Source organism: Aulostomus chinensis, chromosome 16 (genome assembly GCF_037954235.1).
Source record: "Aulostomus chinensis isolate RoL2024-O1b breed Wild chromosome 16, RoL_Achi_v1.0, whole genome shotgun sequence".
Lineage (NCBI taxonomy): Eukaryota > Metazoa > Chordata > Actinopteri > Syngnathiformes > Aulostomidae > Aulostomus > Aulostomus chinensis.
In genome coordinates, this window is record NC_141335.1 from 26,517,567 (window position 1) to 26,536,382 (window position 18,816).

An 18,816-nucleotide genomic window follows, 5' to 3' on the forward strand; every position below is an offset into this window, starting at 1 on the left:
GATAGGCTCCACCCCCACCACCCTCAACAGGAGAAGAGGGATGGATGGATGATGGATGGATGGATAAAAAAATGAATGCATTTCTGTAGAGTTTCTGATCAAAGCTGTGTGGTTTCAGCCTCCTGATGTAACCTTAAACACAGTAACTAATAAAACCAGAGCTCCTCTATCTGGATCAGTATCAGGATCAGCAGGTCTGTATCACACTGGACCTGTAAAAACTGAATTGGTACATAAGTTGAATTTCTTTTGGTTAATGTATAATAGTCCTGTCAAAAATAGGTCTCTTTTCTTACTTCTCAATTCTCAACATTGAAAAAGGTTACAACACTCATTTTCCAACCTTCTCCGGTCTGGACCAACATTAAACACCACTGAGACACTGGAAAGTGAATTCCTCAGCAGAGCATTTACAAGCAGCCTATGATGTTATGATACAATTAATGAGAAATGAAAAGAGCTTTTACCGAGCATTTGTTCAAATTGTCGTCATCTCTTTCTTCGTAATAGAAATAAACGAAGGGGATCCATAGAAAGACACAGAAGAGGATGATGGAGTAAAGTGCTGTGTGGACAGAGACAAAACAGCATTAGTCACAAAAACACTCCTCAGTAAGTCTGCGCAGCTTCTCAGTCAGCGGGTCTCTGCAGCTCTGAAGCGCTGCGTCGTTCACAGCCCGACCGACTGCGCTCCACATGCACTCCTCCATGTCTGTGCCTAATATCTCTGATCAGCACCATCACATTGTCAATATCAACAGCTTCACAGTTCATACACCTCTAAATGGCTCCCAGTCATTCATCAATATCGATTTATTTATCTTAGGCAATTTTGAAATTGCTGCATGATCCTGTTAATCCAACTTAAATGATGTAGCATTTCCCTCCAAAAAGGAACCACTGAATAAAATTTAGTTTAATTTTACATATCAGGTTATGTCATAGTTGTCCAGCCACTTCAACCCAACACGAATACCCAAAGCAGTTGTAAAGAGTTAAGAGCATTTCTAAATGTAACCTTCATAATCATTGGTTCAGCAACAGCAGATCAACCAAACACTGTCAGAATCCACTTGGCCCCAATCCTTCAAACCTTCTGAAGGCAAATCTAGGACAAAGATCACTTACCGATTTTATACAAGACCGTTTAACCAAAGAGAAATTTAAAATAACTTTACTCTGTTACCTGGGAAAAAAAGGTTAGTGAGGATTCACATCTTAGTCGAGTAAGCACTTCCCTGCCCTTATGTGCACATATCATTACCTCCCTCGTGGCCTGGAGCAGATATTTTGGATTCGTTGAAGTAGGGTTGTATGAGGTAGTCATCCATCACACAGGTCCAACCTTCTGATGAGGGTCAACGTGTCTTCCACGTCGAGAAACCGACAGCAGCAGAAGCTCTTTTATCCACCAGGTGAACACCCACCTAAAACCAGTTTATGCTATATTTGTAACCTTTTAACTGCCTTACTTCTGCCTGACAACTTTTTCTTTGGCAGTTTTGTAAAAGAGAGAACATCTCTGTAGTCCTGAGGATGCTGCACACTGGATTACTCCACTGATCAGCTACACAAAGGCCTATCTGACTGTCAAAGTAAAGTCATGACAGTGTTACAAATACAGAGTACAAGTAAGTCCGGACAGACGTTTTTAGGTGGGTGTGTATTAGGTGAATTTCTTGCACGGACCCCATCCTCAGCAGGGCAGTGCAGAACGTCAGAGTTGCTGCTGTCGTCTGCTTCTCTGCAGGGATGTGCTGACCCACATCTACTGAAGACATGACCAGCGCATACAAGCCCCTCAGTGAATCTCAACTATCCCGTGAAGGTTCTGGGTGGGTATATTTGGGCAGCTGAGTTCAGTGTCTCCAACGGAGCAGAGCCACATCCCAATCAGTCGTAATCCGTCACATTCTGATGGAAACCCAACATGGCACTCATGTGTCAGTAAAGTGTAACTGACAAGTGTTGCTCACTTCCTCTTGAAAGGAAGTCGAGACTCTTGGTGGTTAAAAAAATAATAATTAAAAAAAACATTACCTCAACAAAACATCACCTAATACAAAAATAACTGCTGAGCACTCCGGGGTCCCATGACGATGCAGAGTTTCAGCAGGCGATGGGACTTGACTTTATGCAGAGGGCTTTGTTCTGTTCGTTGTGCTCATTGATTTCTTTAAATGCTTTTTGATGAGAGTTAACTTTCCAGCTCTGACTGCAGCTCTGTGCTGAGAGGGTACTGGTATAGAGCAGCTATTCCCAAAGATCGGGCCGTGACTCACAGTAGACGCAGTAGAACGTATTACATGTTCTCATAATGTAAGCAAAATGTTCATGAGGAAAATTGTACACCTGACAATGCATCTAGCATGAAAGTCTAGGGTACATCGTTTTAACTGATGGGAGGGGGAAATGTTATAGTTGCCAGGACTTTTTAAAATCTAATTTATAGAGTATTTAACAGGTGTATATGTTTTCAATAACTTTTTTAATTGGCCTTGAGGGCATGAATCACAGGAGCAATGTTTGTAACTGCTTTAAACCAATAATTCCCTTTAAAAGCTCACTAGTGGGTGATAGCGGAAGCAGTTTTACTACATGTTTTACAGAGACAATTCCTATGAAATGGTGGGGAAGCTTTCATCAGAGGCATTTTAACAGCAAAGCAAATGTAAGCAACAGCTTGAAGTCCAACGAGCAGTTAGAAGAGCAGTGGTTTGAACAGTGAGGTACGTAGTTTCCTGAGAGGTCCTTTAAGGTTAAGGACCATTTTGGAGAGCTTTACATGTATGAATCATAAACCTACCAACCTAGTCAGCCAAACACAGTACGAGAAAGTATTTTGGGAAAAGGAGAGAAAATCTCACCCACCTGTCATTTAAAGTAGTCATTTATTCATATTCAAAATACAACATCAAATACTTCGACAAGCAACTTCGTAACAGCTACTCAACCACATTTGCGTCCTGAAAGATGGAGCGATCGTGTCTATGAACGTCCCTGCACGACACACAATAGTCAGTATAAACAAGCCTTCAGGAGGCGTCACAGGTAACGAACGCATGCATAAAGGCCGAGGCTGCTCATAAGGCAGGGACGGAGTCTATACAGTACAAGTATTCGTTACTACTTCACCTGAGATGTTTCCCTGACAATGATAAAAGCACAGCAGCGGCAGCAACTACGACCGACTTTGTATGCCTGACGAAGAAAAACTATGAACTCAACTCGCACAGCTCTGCAACAATTACAAGACCAACATCCTTAATTTGCAACTGATTAATCGTTTCAGCCATCATTGAAACGCCAGCTTCTCACTTCTCAATCTTGAGAATGTATTGTTTCTGATCACGCAGAACAATAAATAGATATTTGATTCTTCGGCATCTTCTGCCATGCAGTATTATTCCCACACTGTGATTACGGCTGTTATATTTAGGGAGGCTTAAAAGCTTTTCTATCTCACTCAACAGTTTTTCTGTTTGAGGATTTACTGGTCAACATTTAACTTTGCTGATTAAGCTAAGTTAAAAAGCAATTATGAGGATGGTGGCTGATCATAAAGCTCCTTTATTCACAGATGAAATGACTATAGAAACTTAATTGTACTCTGTCTTGAGGCGATATAGCAGCCGGAGCAGCACCGAAAAATTGCAATAACAAGCCACGACATCACTCGTCAGCCATGGTGTGAATTCTGGTGGGTTAGATAAGAGCAGCGCTGGTCAGTTTTTGTTTGGGTTTTTTGATTTACAGAGGAATTTGTGTCTAAGCACACCATCCCTCTACCATTGGTGTATTCAACTTTGCTTTGGGCATCTTTCAAAGAGCAGGCAATCACCAGCTCCTTTTTAAGTGAAAGATAAAGAAAATCCATCTGCATCAGGAAATAATTTCATTCTGAAAAGCAGGTGACCTTCTGTAGTAGATGCAGGACTCCTGTCCTTGATCACAAAGCTCACTATTCTGTGTCAAATCATTTTTGTTTGTTTGGTTCTGGTACAAGCAGCTTTTTTCTAGAGAAAAGGCCAATGCTCAAAAGCATTAGGAATTCATAGAGCTGAGGTGAGGCAAAACACTTAAATAGAGAGATGCTATTTCAAGCTGCAGGCTCTTTCTTTCTGCAGTAAATGGATGTTAGTGAAGAAAACTCAGACAGCCCCAAAATAACTCAGAAGCCGCTTTCACAGGGATCCAGCTCTGCTTTCGTTCAGAGGAGCACATCTTTATGCTGCTTGTTTGCATAGACTCAAAGGAAGATGGGGTGCAGCGTGTGAATTCGGCTAGCAGCCTGTTAGCGCTCCAGCATCAAGGCACCTGGGCTGTCACACTGTCCTGCTCTTTATTTTACATGGGTGTGGACTCACTGCTCTGACTACCACAGCAGCGCAAAGAAACGAACTCACGACAGATCATAGTTTATTGTACATGTGTCGATAATCTGGCCTCTGGTAGCAATATTGTGTATTGAAACACATTGTAACAGCATCATGTTGTGACTCATCTGTAGCAGAGCAGCTGCATTTCAGATGATATTCTGGCAGCTATACTTCATGTGTTACATTGCAGTCTGCAACTGTGCAACTTTGCAAAAATCTTGGTAATAAATTGTAAAGGGAATTTGAATGAAATAGTTTTGACTGAATTTATCACTTGGGTATCAGTACGATGTGATGTACATCCCATCAGACTCGCCATGTGGTGCACAGCAAATTTCAGAAAGTGAATAATTGAACACTGCAACAGGTAGAGTGTGTCACATCCCACTGCCACATATTACAGTAAAATTGTTTGGTGATGATACATATTGTGAGGACAGTGGAACAACAACAAAAAGCTGGACAGAATGTACTAATTTTTTAAGAGATCAGAGGGTTCGCCTGGTAGCCATTTAATCTGTAATAGCAGTAACGCACTTAGCTTGCACAGACAAAAACCTCTAATTCTCATCGGTCAAGAGCGTATGGCCTGGAGCCGCTACAGACAAGCCCCTAGTGAAATGGGCTCCACAGAATCTGCTCTCTGCTGCAGACAATTGAACGTCACTGTTGCAGCACCTTGCTTTTTGCCAGCCGTGATTGTGACAGGGCATTACTTTCAATAAATGCATGCTCATTGCTCCACTAAGGTATCCATTTACACTCATTTACAGCCAGACAAACTGAGTTTAGGATGATGCCGGGAGCCAATAAGTGCAAACCATGCACAGTGTGCAGCGGCTGGCATATGCTAGTGGGTTAAAGCAATGGGTAAAATTAATCATAGCACCATGAATGTTAACATACCCAGAGAATAGGTCATACTGCATTATCATGCGTCATCCTCTACTCTCTAAGCAGATCTTCTACTGGGGAGAACAAATGACCGGGGATAAAACTTTAGAGTCGCACATTTATCCCCCTGACAAAGAGCAGAGGTCTAAATAATTAAGTGTACTCCCGTAACCCTTTACACATCATTCTTGTGTTTTCACATGGTGGACTAATCCAATTTACTCATGGGGAAGGAAAATAAATGAGTAAATAAATAGATAGAAGATACATATTTTGCAAGGTTATGTGCCGAGGTGGCTATGAAAGCCTGGAGGCAACCAATCGCGTCAGTTGGGAACACCGTTTGAGCCCGACAGCACAAGCACAGATAACACTGACAAAGGATCCGGCAATAATACGAAGGTATTTACCTTACTCCATGTTTCTGTTGATTTGTAGCAATTTACAAAGAACTGAGCCTTTATCAAAATACATCGACAGCAGCAGTTTCCCTCCCGGTGCAATGTAAGAGTTAATGAGAAATATTAGACCCTTGTCCTCACCTCACTCTGGCCTTCCACAAGGGCATTAACACCGCCACTCTTGTCCCTTGCAGACGGGTAAAATATATTGCATTTTATATGAAAATTAAGTGCCAGGGGACATTTGTCACAGAAACACTTTCTGTGACAAAGGACTCCAGAGACTGATGAAAATATCTGTCTGTGCACTTGCTGAAAGGTATTGTGCTGTGAGCTCAACTGGCGCCTCCTGTAAACATCATGGGACAAACATTTTTAAAGATGTTTGAGTCAGGGTGGTCTGGGAAGGGTTTACACCATGGATGGATAAAGAGAACTGGATACAGCGTCAGAGGCGGGGCCTGAATTCATTCCTATGGAAAGCTGCTCAGTGGGGCATGAAGCATAAAATGCTCAGCTTCCAGGTATGAAGGAGGCCCAAGCTTTCTGGGCCACGAAGGAGAGTAGAAAAATGCGCTGGAGACCTCTGCCAGCCCAGCCTTCCAACTTCCGGTTTCTGCAGTCATTGACTTAAATGTGAATACAGTGATTTTATCTTACAAGTCTTGGGTCAATGAGTTAAACGGGTTGATCCGGCCTCCTAACTCTCCAGATCTTGATCCAATCAGGCACCCGTCAGGTGTGCTGGGCCAAGACCGCTCCGTGGACGGACCCAGCAGTGACTGTGTTCCAATCACAGAGTCAAAGTTCGCCGCACCACTTATTTTAGCACAGTCTTTCATCTCCACATTTAAGAGGACTCATATACAAAAACGTAAGTTGTTCTAAAATGAATAACAGCCCCTTTAGCATCATTGCTTGGACCTCAAATTAATCAGCTGCTTGAGGAGGAACATCAGACTTGGGCACAAGTCAACAATTTCAAATCTGGGAATTTTTTTCCCCAACAGAGGGAAGAAAAGTGCATTTGGGGGTATTTTGCACTCACTGACCCATTTTTATGACGACTTCTTTTAATCACTGAGGCAACACAAAGGTGCCCCCTCAAAAATGGCAATTTGTCAGGGTTTTCAGAGATGCTCTTTAAAAAAGCACTAGGCCACCACTTTCTAATAAAATCAGTCAGCACATGTAGGTGGATAGGAATCAGACAAAAAGAAAGTACTTGCAGTGCATTTACAGGAGGATAGCATCCTCTCTAGCTTCGCTTCTACAAATGACGTTACAAAGAAGAGAGAGAAAGCCAATGATTTATTTAAAGGGCCCAGGGGTATTTTGCCCTGTTGCTTAAGGGTCTTATGCGCCACTGCTTTGAAGTGCTGAGCAGTCCACGGAAATGTAAAAATGGACAGAGGCTAAAGTAGAGTTTGAAAGACGAGGCTTTCAAAGTTAGTGATGAAAAGATCACCAAGAGCTCTGTGGACTCTAAAAGGAAGTGGCTGCAGACATTCATCCCCTCGTCAAGGTGGGCCTACATGTTATCTGATACCACACAGAAATATGAAGTCTATATCCTCAAAGCAAAACAAGTTCCATTTCTGTTTAGCAGAGCATTTTCATCTCAGAATTAACATTTAGAGCCATGATCACATGACCATGTCTCTGTTGTTCATTGATAGATTACACATTTACTTGACATCATTGAGAGGTTAATGCATTCTTGAGTCAGCGTGACACAAAATTAGTCTTCGATGATGTGATTTCACACTCCTAGTGAACAGGAAGACGCTCACTAACTCATGAAAAAGGGCTACTAAACAAGCTGACAGGATAATACGCTCGCTCACTTCTGTGTATTCGGGTCACTTATTTTCATTTCATCTTGTATTTCAACCCTAGTTAAAAATCCACTGCTGCAAATACAATTATGCTCTACTATACAACATAATTCCCCATTGTGATAACCCTACAATTAGAATGCACGCATACATCTACAGGAGCAGCTGGTGAGATATGAATGATATGTATAACCATCAAATTATTCAAAACATTAAGTAAATCATGCAAAGAGGGTTCTTAAAAAAATCACTGGACAGCCGCGTGCTTATTATCTGTTATCACAACTGAATACAAATCAATCTCCTAGCTGAGAAGCAGGCTCCACAGGAGGAAAGAAGGACATTTCTATGTCAAGCCTGTCATTATTCAATTTCTGTAGAGACAAATGGACAGTACAGTCAAATATGGCCTTAGACAAAATCAACTTTGAAGGTTAGATTTGTAGGGAGGATATGCAGATATGACTGGTGGAGCTTGGTCTCCACCTACTGGCAAATCAAAACCTGAAGTCCCCCAGCAGAGAGAGAGAGAGAGCGAGAGAGAGAGAGAGAGGGAGAGAGAGAGACAAAGAGAGACAGAGAGAGAGAGAGAGCGAGAGAGGAGTCTCAGTACAAACATCAGCAACGATGAAGGGAAACAGCTTTTGCACTCAACATTTTCTTATTCAGCCTGATATTCCAGCCAGCTCAGCTCCTCTTCCACTATCAGAGCACAAAACAGCTTCGGATATGAAAAAAACTCACAATTAACGAAGGAGCACGTCGCGATGGCTCATTGCAGTGTCTCAGATGCACTATTCTTTCCAAAACATTCTCACTGATCGAGATAAGTATTTCTTCAAGGCTCAGGTTTTATATTTTAGGCTTTTGTACGATCCTTCCTTATCAGCAGCCAAGATTCCAAGTGCCACACATTTGCAAGTACAGAGAAAAGTGCCAGTAGCAGATTGTCATGCTATATTATCCCCTTAATAATAAATAACTTTCCTGAAATAATATTATTAAGAGCTACAACACACAGACAAGTGACAAATACAGGACAAATCTGAGTACTCGAGCGCATAATCGACTGGGACCGGATGCCGAGCACCACCTGCTCATCTCATGATAAACATCCTGACCAGAGCAGTCGCTGGCCTGGGACCTGCTGACCTGTCATTCCTGACATCCAACGCACACCTTCGGTGTCTCAAACACTGGGCCGTGGCACTCAGGTGGGTCATGAGCGCATTCTAGCAGGCCACGAAGTGCTTTAAAAAAATGCAGCTTACCTTTGTGAAAAAAATTAGTTTTACTACTGTAGCATACCCCCCCCCCCAAAAAAGACTAAATGTATAAGTTTAAACCATACAAAGTTTATAGAATAATGTATGTGTATACTCTCAGTCTTCCAGGTCATCGCAATTCTCAAAAATGATCAACATAGGCAAGAGGCGAAACATCTTCACTGACAAGAGGTGAGTCCACTTGCCTATGTTGATCATTTTTGAGAATTTATAAAATAATCAAATGGTGAATTTTTAGTTTGAACTAATATCCATCCTTATAACAATAATGTTCTTGGAAACATTTGGCTGTGGAGTGACAATTAATGACAAAGTCCCTAAAGCCACACCACACCAGCGGTAGCAGACAATCTGTTTAACAATATGAATGACATTAAACATGGACTTGTCAACGTCGGTCACAGCGAGTCCAAAGGCCATTGTTTTGGGTGTGGCTTGATGGTCTCAAACAAGGTGCAAAAACCTTGGGAGCTGCAGCAGCACACAGCAGCACAGCGACTCTCCCATAAATACACTTCAAACAGATCACTAGATTAGAATAGAGTAGATTTGCTAAAATAATTTAGGATCTTGTATTAATAAGTGGTAAGTATTAAAAGGTTGGCCTAGAAGACGGAACGGTTGAGAACCCCTGCTCCAACACAGAATTTGATTTAGCAGCTAGCTTGACTAGCGTGGGTTGACTAACTAACCAAGTCATGTCTGCAACTTGGGTGGAACGTGACTGGGAAAAACGATCAAACACAAACCACAGCGTGAGGAGAGCGGCGCTGCAGACGTAGCCTCTGAACTCCGCGATAATGACGTTCGTAAAGGTAAACGTGCTTGGGCTGCAGCAGCCTCAGTCACGCATCTCCCTCCCTCCCTCCCTCCCTCTCCTAACCATGCAGGTGAAATTCATACTCTTGGTAGGATTTCTTTTTTTAACTTTTCATTTGGAGTGACTGGCATAAACACATCTAGACTTTAACAACTGCTCCAATATGAAGCAAGGCATTTATCTAGAATGAGACGACAAAGAGATGTGGACAACGGCAACTGCTGCTAAATGCTTAACAACTTCAACTGCCACTCAAACAATAACAGATAGCAGCTTAAGAGTTACACTTCAACTTTCTCAGCAGACAGCGGAGATCCAGGACTAAAGGCATCGAGAACATCAGCTTTCCTGTCATGTTGGACACATTTCTGTTGCATCATGAACATGGTTTCCAGGCAGTTTAGCCATTAATTGAATTAAATTAGTGAAGGGACACATCCCTGCATTAAGGACTAAGCCTGCTGAATTATTCATTTTTGTAGGACTCCGTGAAGGAACGTTTCCATTTAAGAATATATCTCATCCAAACTAGGGACACTGACAGAGAAAATCGGTCTTCTTGGACATGAAATCACTTAGAGGACAGCATTTTGCCCCTTGAAGCAGGATTCACATACAGTGTTCATGGTATGTGAGGCTATTTTTATGTCATTATACCAGTAGAAGTCGTTTGTTTGATTGGGGTGTCTAGGCTTGGAAACAGCTTGCCGTCCTTGCATTTGGCATTTCCTAACAGACGGTACATAACACTGTTGCTGACAGGCACTTTAAGCTGGCATCTGTTGGGAAATGTGTGATCTAGTGTCAATGGAATGACTGAATTTGCTGTCATCAAAGACAACAAACTCACAGCCTGCTTTAATATGACAATCATGGAGGCATTTCAGTGCCACCCATAGTTTTATGTTAGGAATGTATTGACAAAATAGCCTGGAAACTGTCTTCATTCATTGTAAACCCTGAACAAATAAAGGAATGACATGGAAATCAGGATGTGATTTGTGGGGTCTGGGTTTGTCCTTTCTCCCAGTGAAAGAATGAAGTCCAAGATAAACAGAATTTGTTGACAACCTACAGTACAATGTCGCAATATTGGATCCAAGCTAAATGTTATAACTCATCAGCTTAAGGAGGGCAGAGACCGTTGGGCTCCTGCATGAGTGTTTTCTTAATGTTCTCTTATATTTGCTCTAACAGAGGGCAATGTCAGGAACATAAGGAAATCCTACGTGGGATTAATGAAATGTGCCTTGACAGCACAATCTGTTCTACCCACCTGCACATTAATTTGATGAACTGTGTTTGATCTTAAATAGGAAGACTGTTTCAGGCAACGTATAACCTAAGAAATGCCCTAATAAACTCATAAAGAGCTCAAGAGTGAGGTTCCACAAGTAGAAATCCCATTCATGCGCTCAGTAGAGGAGTTGATTATTGGCCATAATATCGAAACATCCCAGTCAGCAGCTTGTAAAACAATGCTGCTCCTGTACCAGCCTCAGGCTGGAGTATATCAAGCTAGTTTTCAAGCTGCCGCATTCAACACCTCCACCTCCTGGCCAGCAGGGGTCTCCCTTCCTCCTGCTGCACTAATCTAGTCTCCTGGTTACCAGGTGACTCAACTAACCACATGTGGTCAGAGGTGGAATAGTGGTAATAAGACAAACAGGTCATGAGGTCGATCTCATGACCACGATGATGATGTCACACACCAACAATACCAACACGAACCTGTCAGAGGCTAAAGTTGCTAACCTGAGCGTTTGCTGCTGTTCATTAGCAAATTTAGCTTAGCTGTCCAGCAGAAAAGTGGTCACCTCAGCATGACTTTTCTGTGGATGTATTGTTATTTTAATTACTCAGGTTTTTTTTATTATTATTTTTTTGTTGGTGTCTCTTGCAGCTTTAAGAAAAACAAGTTTTATTGCCTACAACAATTGGCAAGGTCAGCCATTTTGAATTTCCCTGTGACGGTTTGAGAAGAACCCAGAAAACAATTTCCCTCTCCGATTCAATACAAGAGAAACATTGTTCACAAGTGAACTAGAAAAACATGACTAAAAACATTTAGTTGGAAATGTAGCAACGTTGGGTGAGAAATGCCATTTTCAGTACCTTGTGGGGTGAGCGGTTCTTTAACTCTTAAAATAATTATGAGTACCGTCTAGCACCTCTGCCTTTTCCTCCATTTTTCTGGCTTCAAGTCAGACATTTAATGGCAGTGATACATCTGCTTGCTGTTTGGCTTGGTTCTTGCTTTAAACCTATCATTGATATCACAGGCATCATAATCACATTAATACACACCGTTATTTTCTTCATAATAAAATGTGATTGTTGTGTGGGCAGATGACGTGATTTGTTTTCTTAACTTGATGTTTGGAGCGCCACTTTTCAGCTCTCATTCAATTCTTTGCTTCTTTCAAGCGGTAGCAACTCAGCTCAACAGTTTTTTCAACATTTTTACAGTAACAAAGCCCCAAAGTCACTCTGTGACATGAAGTATCGACAGTTGTTCTGCAGGTGAAGTGCTGCCTCTGCACACATGACACCATCTCATATAAGGCTGTTTACTAACCTCAAAACTTCTATTCAAAATCAGCCTCCTTTACTTTCCGTCTTCGTGGCCACAGACTCTGTACGGGTTAGATTAATGACTATCAGCTATGTATTTAACTTATAATCTTCCTAAAATACCCTGAGCTGCCACACAGTTGCGGAAAAGATACAAATGTTCTCAAATTAGCAGGAACCTCATGAATTATTGATGATTATTAAATCCTGTCACAGGGACAGGGCTGTTCAGGAACTGGGGCAGATGACATTTGGTACTTTTCTACTCAACAGAAAAGTTCCAACACATAAATCTGTCAGGATATTCTTATGCTACTGTTGGTTGCAGTCTAAGCTTCACATATGAAACAAGTGTTCAATCAAGTGCTCTCTTCAGTGTGAGTGCACAGCGTGCCCCCAGGCTGAGGCAGTTCTGGCCTCACGCTCCCATCATTCACTTCATAGGGTCCGGTTCAAAAAAACAAGCAAGCCGACGTGTCCAGCTTTGGCACTGAGAACCACAGGGCTTAATCTAATCTCAGCAAACTCCTCAAAATCTGTTTTTTGTTGTTGTTTTGGAGTCCTGGGGAGAGGCCACATGTTACCATGTTGAAGACCCTCAGCCGCCACAGCTGGTGGCACTACCCTGGCTCAGATTAGCAAATACCAGAGCATCAGCAGATGTTTGGACAACACATAATCATATTTGGTGAATGGTTTGATGCAATTTGGAGATGTGCCGCATCTGATCACCTTCTGGGGAAATGCCCTCAGTCGCCATCACGATGAAAGCCAATTTAGAATTCTAAGCCTCCTTTGACCTTAAAGGCCACTCCGTGTGTTTCTCTGTCAAACATCTTCCAATCAGCAGCACTTTCAGCACACAGCCTGGGCCGTGATTCCAAATGTATTCAGGTTCGATTGAACCCTACACACCTACCCGCCACGCACCTGGCCGAGACCCACCACCAAGGAATTCTTACTTTTTACACATGAGAAGAGAGAAAATGAGAGAAAATGTGGTACTTGCATAAAAAAGCAGCTGGTATTTGTCTAGAGAGGCCATAATACACTGGAAACAACACGAATCGATGAATTATCAAGTCACTGCATGCCTTACATGTCAAAGCACACTTGGATGAGTTATCAATAGAGCATCCACAAATGTGTCATGAGGGACAAACTTATTTTGCCGAATGCGAATCATTCCAAAAACAAAACATTAGAAATTTAAGAAGTTTGGAAAAATAGACCTGATTTCCCAAAGCTGTGCTGACCGAGCCTGTCAAACACAATCACATAAACCCTGTCAACCACCACAGTGCATATCCACTGACACATACTGGCACTACAAAATTCCTCCACTTCAAGACAATTAAAGACACAAACCAAGACAGCAACGATTAAAGTCAGCGTTACCTTAACACAGAACAAAGACATAATCGTCCACGAGAACTGCGCTGGACGAATGGAGCTGTAGTTCTCAACATCACGTCTGGCCATCACTCTGTCGGCCCACACCTCGGCACGTACGAGGAGGTTTTAACTGTTCATCATGTGTTAATATGTGACAGCGACAGAATATTTCTATACTGCACAAGGTACTCTCAGAAATACTGCTGAAACCATGTCAGCACATTGAACCAGCATCTGTAAATTTAACGAAATATTGACATGTAAAGTTGACGAATGCCTGCGATCTGACAGCTTCCATTCATTTTATGGCGAAGCGAGACTTTGGCTTGGAAACCTTGTACGTGTCTCTGGTTTGCAGTAGTACTGCCGCTGTCCTTCCACTGACAGCAGGGTTTTGCTATCTATTAATTCAATAGTAAGATCTTTCACAGTGTCAGTCTCTTCACCGCCATGTTTATCTCTATTTCAGGTTTAGTGAAATAAGTAAGATTTTTTTGTCGACAACAAGATGCAGTAGTATTGGTGAGTGGGTGGATGATCGCACTTTGTTTTACAGTGATAACCTCAGGAAAAGGCTCAGCAAGTAAGACGTGCAGGCTACGTTGCTGGGGACCACAATGAACGCATGAACCCTAGAGTCACAGTGCTGCGTGAATGAATGAGGCCCCAGGTGTCGCCAGCGCTTCAAAGAGGGGACTGAGCCCTGACTGTTGAGGATGACAAGCACACGTGTACAACCCAGGAGATGTCCACATGTCCCTCTGGGAATATTCATTTACATTCGTAATTAATTATTAGCAAGTCTTCCTGATCAACTTTATCCACAGATACTGCTGAACATTACATAGACATCAATATTCCCATCATAATAATTCAATGGATGGGCTGATTCAAAATTCATGAGAATGACATTTGCAGAGCTGTACACTGCCACTGAACACATTTAATCCACCTGCAAAAACATCGTACGGAAAAATAAAACTCATATTAGTTCTTGTGTCCGTCACTGGACAGGAGCGCATTCATTGTGGAACAAAAGTAGAGTATCAAAACTAGGGAGCTGGATTATAATGCACGGATAGAGAAAAATGATCAGACTTTGTTACTGTATCAATGTTATCACATCGATATCAATTCATTTCAAAGTAAGGGAATGAACTTACTGTAATATCCATACAACACAGTATCTTCAATTTGGGCTCTTGTCTCATTGTTTGCTGCCCATTCCTGGATGGAAAAACAATAATCAATAAGACAATGCATTAATTACGAATCTGAAAAATGATGAATATGAAATATTGCAACACAGATACACATAAATGAAAGAATGAAAACCAGAACTATGAAGAGCAGCTATTTTTGACCAGGTTTAGTTTTTGAAGAATGGAAAGCTTAAGGTGTCATTTGTGGTTGTTTCATGTCAGGATCCTCACGGCGCCGAGACCGCGAGAACAATCTTCCTCATGGGCTGAAAGTGTCAGAATGCCTCAATTGTCCTTTTTACAGAAGTCCAAATTCAAAAAGAACTACCGCTTGCTTACAAGCCTTATCAATTCATATTTGAAATAAAAAGTGTACATAACTAAGAAGTCTGGGTAAATGGAGTACGCTAGGGATTGTGTATCCATAAAAAACAGCCTTCAGCAACCAAAGCAGCTCACAACCCTCAGATGGAGAGCAACATATTACCTGCCGTAGAAAAGAAGATGTCATTACACACTTTGCTAAATCTTCAAACAGATGCAAATGCACCAGAATTTATGAGCCAAGAAATGTATTCAGCATTCAGACTGAACATAAAGAACGTCCATGTTGTCTAATTCTGAGAAAATGAGAAAGCAAACCAGTTAAAAGCTGCCGCCGGAAAACGTGTTACCATTTGTTCGATTGATTTTACTGGGACGATTAGCAGAGTAGATGCACACCTTATAGGTTCCATTTGGATGCTTCATGAAGGAGACGAGGAATATATCCACGGGGAGAAGGGCCGAAGTTATCAAAGCAACGGCCAGCGCACATATGGCTGTGATGGTGGAAACAACTTCACTCTCCTGACGGCTTTGGAATTTCCGAATGTAGACCCAACAGAAAGCTAGGATGACCTAGAAGAGAAAATATGATATCCCAAATTAAGGTACAGCACAATTATGAGGAAAAGCCAGAACAAGGAATGACAAAGAGAGCATTCAGCTTAGATAGATCCATCAACTTGATGTATGTGAAAGTGTGTGTGGAGTACAGGGATCAAAATATATCCTAACCTGCACCTGCATGTCATCTCAGACAGAGCCCTGAAAGCACTCAGGGAGCACACACCCCGCCACTGAGGCTACACGGACACACAACATGAGCACAGTCAAAATGAAGTCTTTGGGTCACTGATCCAGAGCACGATCCGCCTCCAGGGGCTAATATCGCTTTGAATTTCCTGATTTGATTTTCAGGAGATACCCATCATCATATAAGACTTGTTCAACAAAAAGTTCTTCAGCAATTTGACTGAAACTCCTTCATTACAGGATAAAACCACTGATGTATCCTGCCAACAGCCTAGAACAGTCTTCAGGGTTCCCTCACCCACAACTGGAACCAGATCAACTCTGATGCTGTCTTTCTACCAATGGATCAAGATCCCTTGTGTTTTGTTGTTCATCTTTCAGAAACTGAGGCTGCAAAGTTGAAACAACAACTTTGAAATACTGTGAAACATCAGAAAGGTAAGTAACAGGAGTAGAAGTATGAGTAGTCGTAGTAGTTGCAGTAGTCCCTGGACAGCAAGGTGTGCTTGAGACATATGTAGATCTCTTTGCACTGGACCACACAATCGAGTCCCCGGGTGTCTCCACTCGTCCCACGTGTAGAGAAACGGGTCTGGCCAGTAGGAGGGGAAGCCTGAGGTGTCTGATGGCCAGCCGGGCACAGGAACGGTGGAACGTGGTTATTTTGATATTCGACTGTTGGTATCATCTCTCGGATTTGGTTCTATGGTGACATAGGAGTGCTGTTTCCTCCTGGTTCTAGTCTGAATCACAGTAAAGTGATTTTCTAGCTGTTCTATATCAATAATGATGTGTCACAAATTATACTGAGCAATCGTTTTGTGGTAGAACCAATACTCATCCTCACAGTCAGGCATTTCTTCAAAAAAATCTCAACGTTTGATTTTGTCCACACTGCCGGACCCGACGAGGCCCTGCAGCGCCCCCTCTAGGGAGGACAGCTAGGGAGGAATGCCCCCTGACAACATCTCGACTGCAGGTGCTGTGGAACAGCTGATCTGATTATACAATTCTCTGTCACCTTATCCTCTTATTACAACTTACAAGTGAACGCCGGCTTACTTGTTATGCACAGACAAGACACACCACAAGGACGACATTTTCCTTTTAGGGAGCAGGACTGACGTGCATGTGCTAATTCAACTCATTTTACATTCTCTTGTGAATTTACCTTTTCTCTTCCTTCTCTTCCACAATAAAAAGACAGGAAGAGAAAGGTTGTCGGAGTAAAGGGTAAGAAGAATTACACAAAGAAACAAGGAAAAGGTTCCAAAATGACAAGGTCATATTCCAAGCACACAAGCTGTAGGAAGTGAGGACACTGCAAAAACTGGTCCCCTCAGATCAAGGCTGCCATTCACAGACGGGATCAATTAAACGCCTGCAGCCTTAAGCCTCCGGCTGCTTGTTTTGCCAGGTAATGACTCCAGCTTTGCATCCAAATAAGGTCTACTGAGGGGACGGTCCACGTAAAGAGGGCTGCTGGTGGTGGGTGAGGAAGCATAGTAATGCACCGCATCTGGACGCTCTTCACGACCTCTTCTGATGGAGGCACGTGGCTTCTAGACTGTTGAACTAGGCAACGGATTACAGAGATGACCACCTTCATTCTACTCACTAAAACTGAGGCTGGGGCTACTTTTGTGTGTGTGGGTGTGTGTGTGTGTGTGTGTGTGTTGTTAGTGTGTGTGTGTGTCAGCATGTGGCTGAAGGCAGGTTTATCCAGAGTAATCTACATATTACGACATCGGCTCTTTCCTAACCCCATTTAAAACCTCGTGACATAAATTAAGTTTATTAGGTTTTATAAAGTGAAACATTTAAGCATTATAAAAAAAGAAAACTCGCCTCGGGTTCTCCAAATGGTGGCAGAGCACAATTTTAAAGGTGTGAAAGTACAAAAGACACGGCGCTGAGAGCTTTCTGACACATAACCTGTTAATGTAACATGGCTAATGTTAGCTAACTAATCCACGGTGCCAGACGTTAACACGCCGACGGCGTCAATGCCATCAAACCAGCGACTTCGCCGATTGTTAGTCGGACTGAAAGTTCTACTGTGACTCGCTGGAACTCAGAGATTCGACGATGAAACTCCAGACCAACTTACCACCAGTATAAAGGTGAAAATAGACCAGCCGAGCACAGACTCGGAGAGCCATGACTGAGCCGCCATCTTCACTTCCTGCAATAATAAAGTCACGTGGTCCAGTTGGACAGTTGACGTCACTGCTGCCTGTCAGAAGAAAGCCCATGTCTGATAACAATACATTAATTATTGATTATTTCATTTTCATACATTATACTCGTCTTTTATTTGTAGTGCTGCAAAGCTCTCTTCAGTAAAAAAAAATCAAAACATCCTGTTAATCTTCGTCACTGACCAGAGGAAGAACCAGATGGAAACAACTGACATTCATCTCTCAGAGGGCTGATCTGACTTTATTTCGAATTTGAAATCATTAAATATTTTCCAAAATGTGATCCTGTTCATTCCAAAATTATGTTTTGAATTGTTAGTCAAGAAGAGAGATTTCATGAAGGTCTAAAAACTCCCAGTAGCCATGTTTCTACTGGGAAGCAATTTGGCCTACGCATCCTCTGGTACATCAAACCATCTTTTAGGAGCCGGAGAGCCAAGGCCTGCTACTCGCCTGTCTTTCCTCAGTTGTGCAGCTCTAAAACCCAGCAATGAACAAGAGGACCAACTCGTCTTATATTCATGATGCCTGACACTGATGTGTAACTCCAGGACGGTGCCACAGTTCCTGCTTGATCACAGCCGTGCCAGCAGGACTCAGAGAAGCTGGAGTCAATTTATTTATTTGTTTTTGCAGATGTGACCCCAAATCTTCTCGGTAGAAGCAAAGTTACTGTGTTTTTGTGTACACTTGCTTGTATTTGGGGTCATTATATTTTTTGCTGAGAATTTTCCTTCAGATGATTTGAC

At 42.3% G+C, this 18,816-nt stretch overlaps 1 protein-coding gene across 2 annotated transcripts in view; it reads right to left on the bottom strand.

Moving 5' to 3' along the window:
- lmbrd1 (LMBR1 domain containing 1) overlaps positions 1-18,083 on the bottom strand; it is a 55,717-nt gene extending 37,634 nt beyond the window's left edge. For both annotated transcript variants that reach the window (XM_086180979.1, XM_086180978.1), the window contains exons 1-4: positions 17,977-18,083; positions 15,513-15,689; positions 14,751-14,814; positions 468-565 (exon numbers count right to left, since the gene is read on the bottom strand). In XM_086180979.1, the coding sequence (XP_086037105.1) occupies positions 468-565; positions 14,751-14,814; positions 15,513-15,689; positions 17,977-18,042 (405 nt within the window). In that variant the 5' untranslated portion in view covers positions 18,043-18,083. The remainder of the gene's footprint in view (positions 1-467; positions 566-14,750; positions 14,815-15,512; positions 15,690-17,976) is intronic.
- Positions 18,084-18,816: the final 733 nt, after the last annotated feature.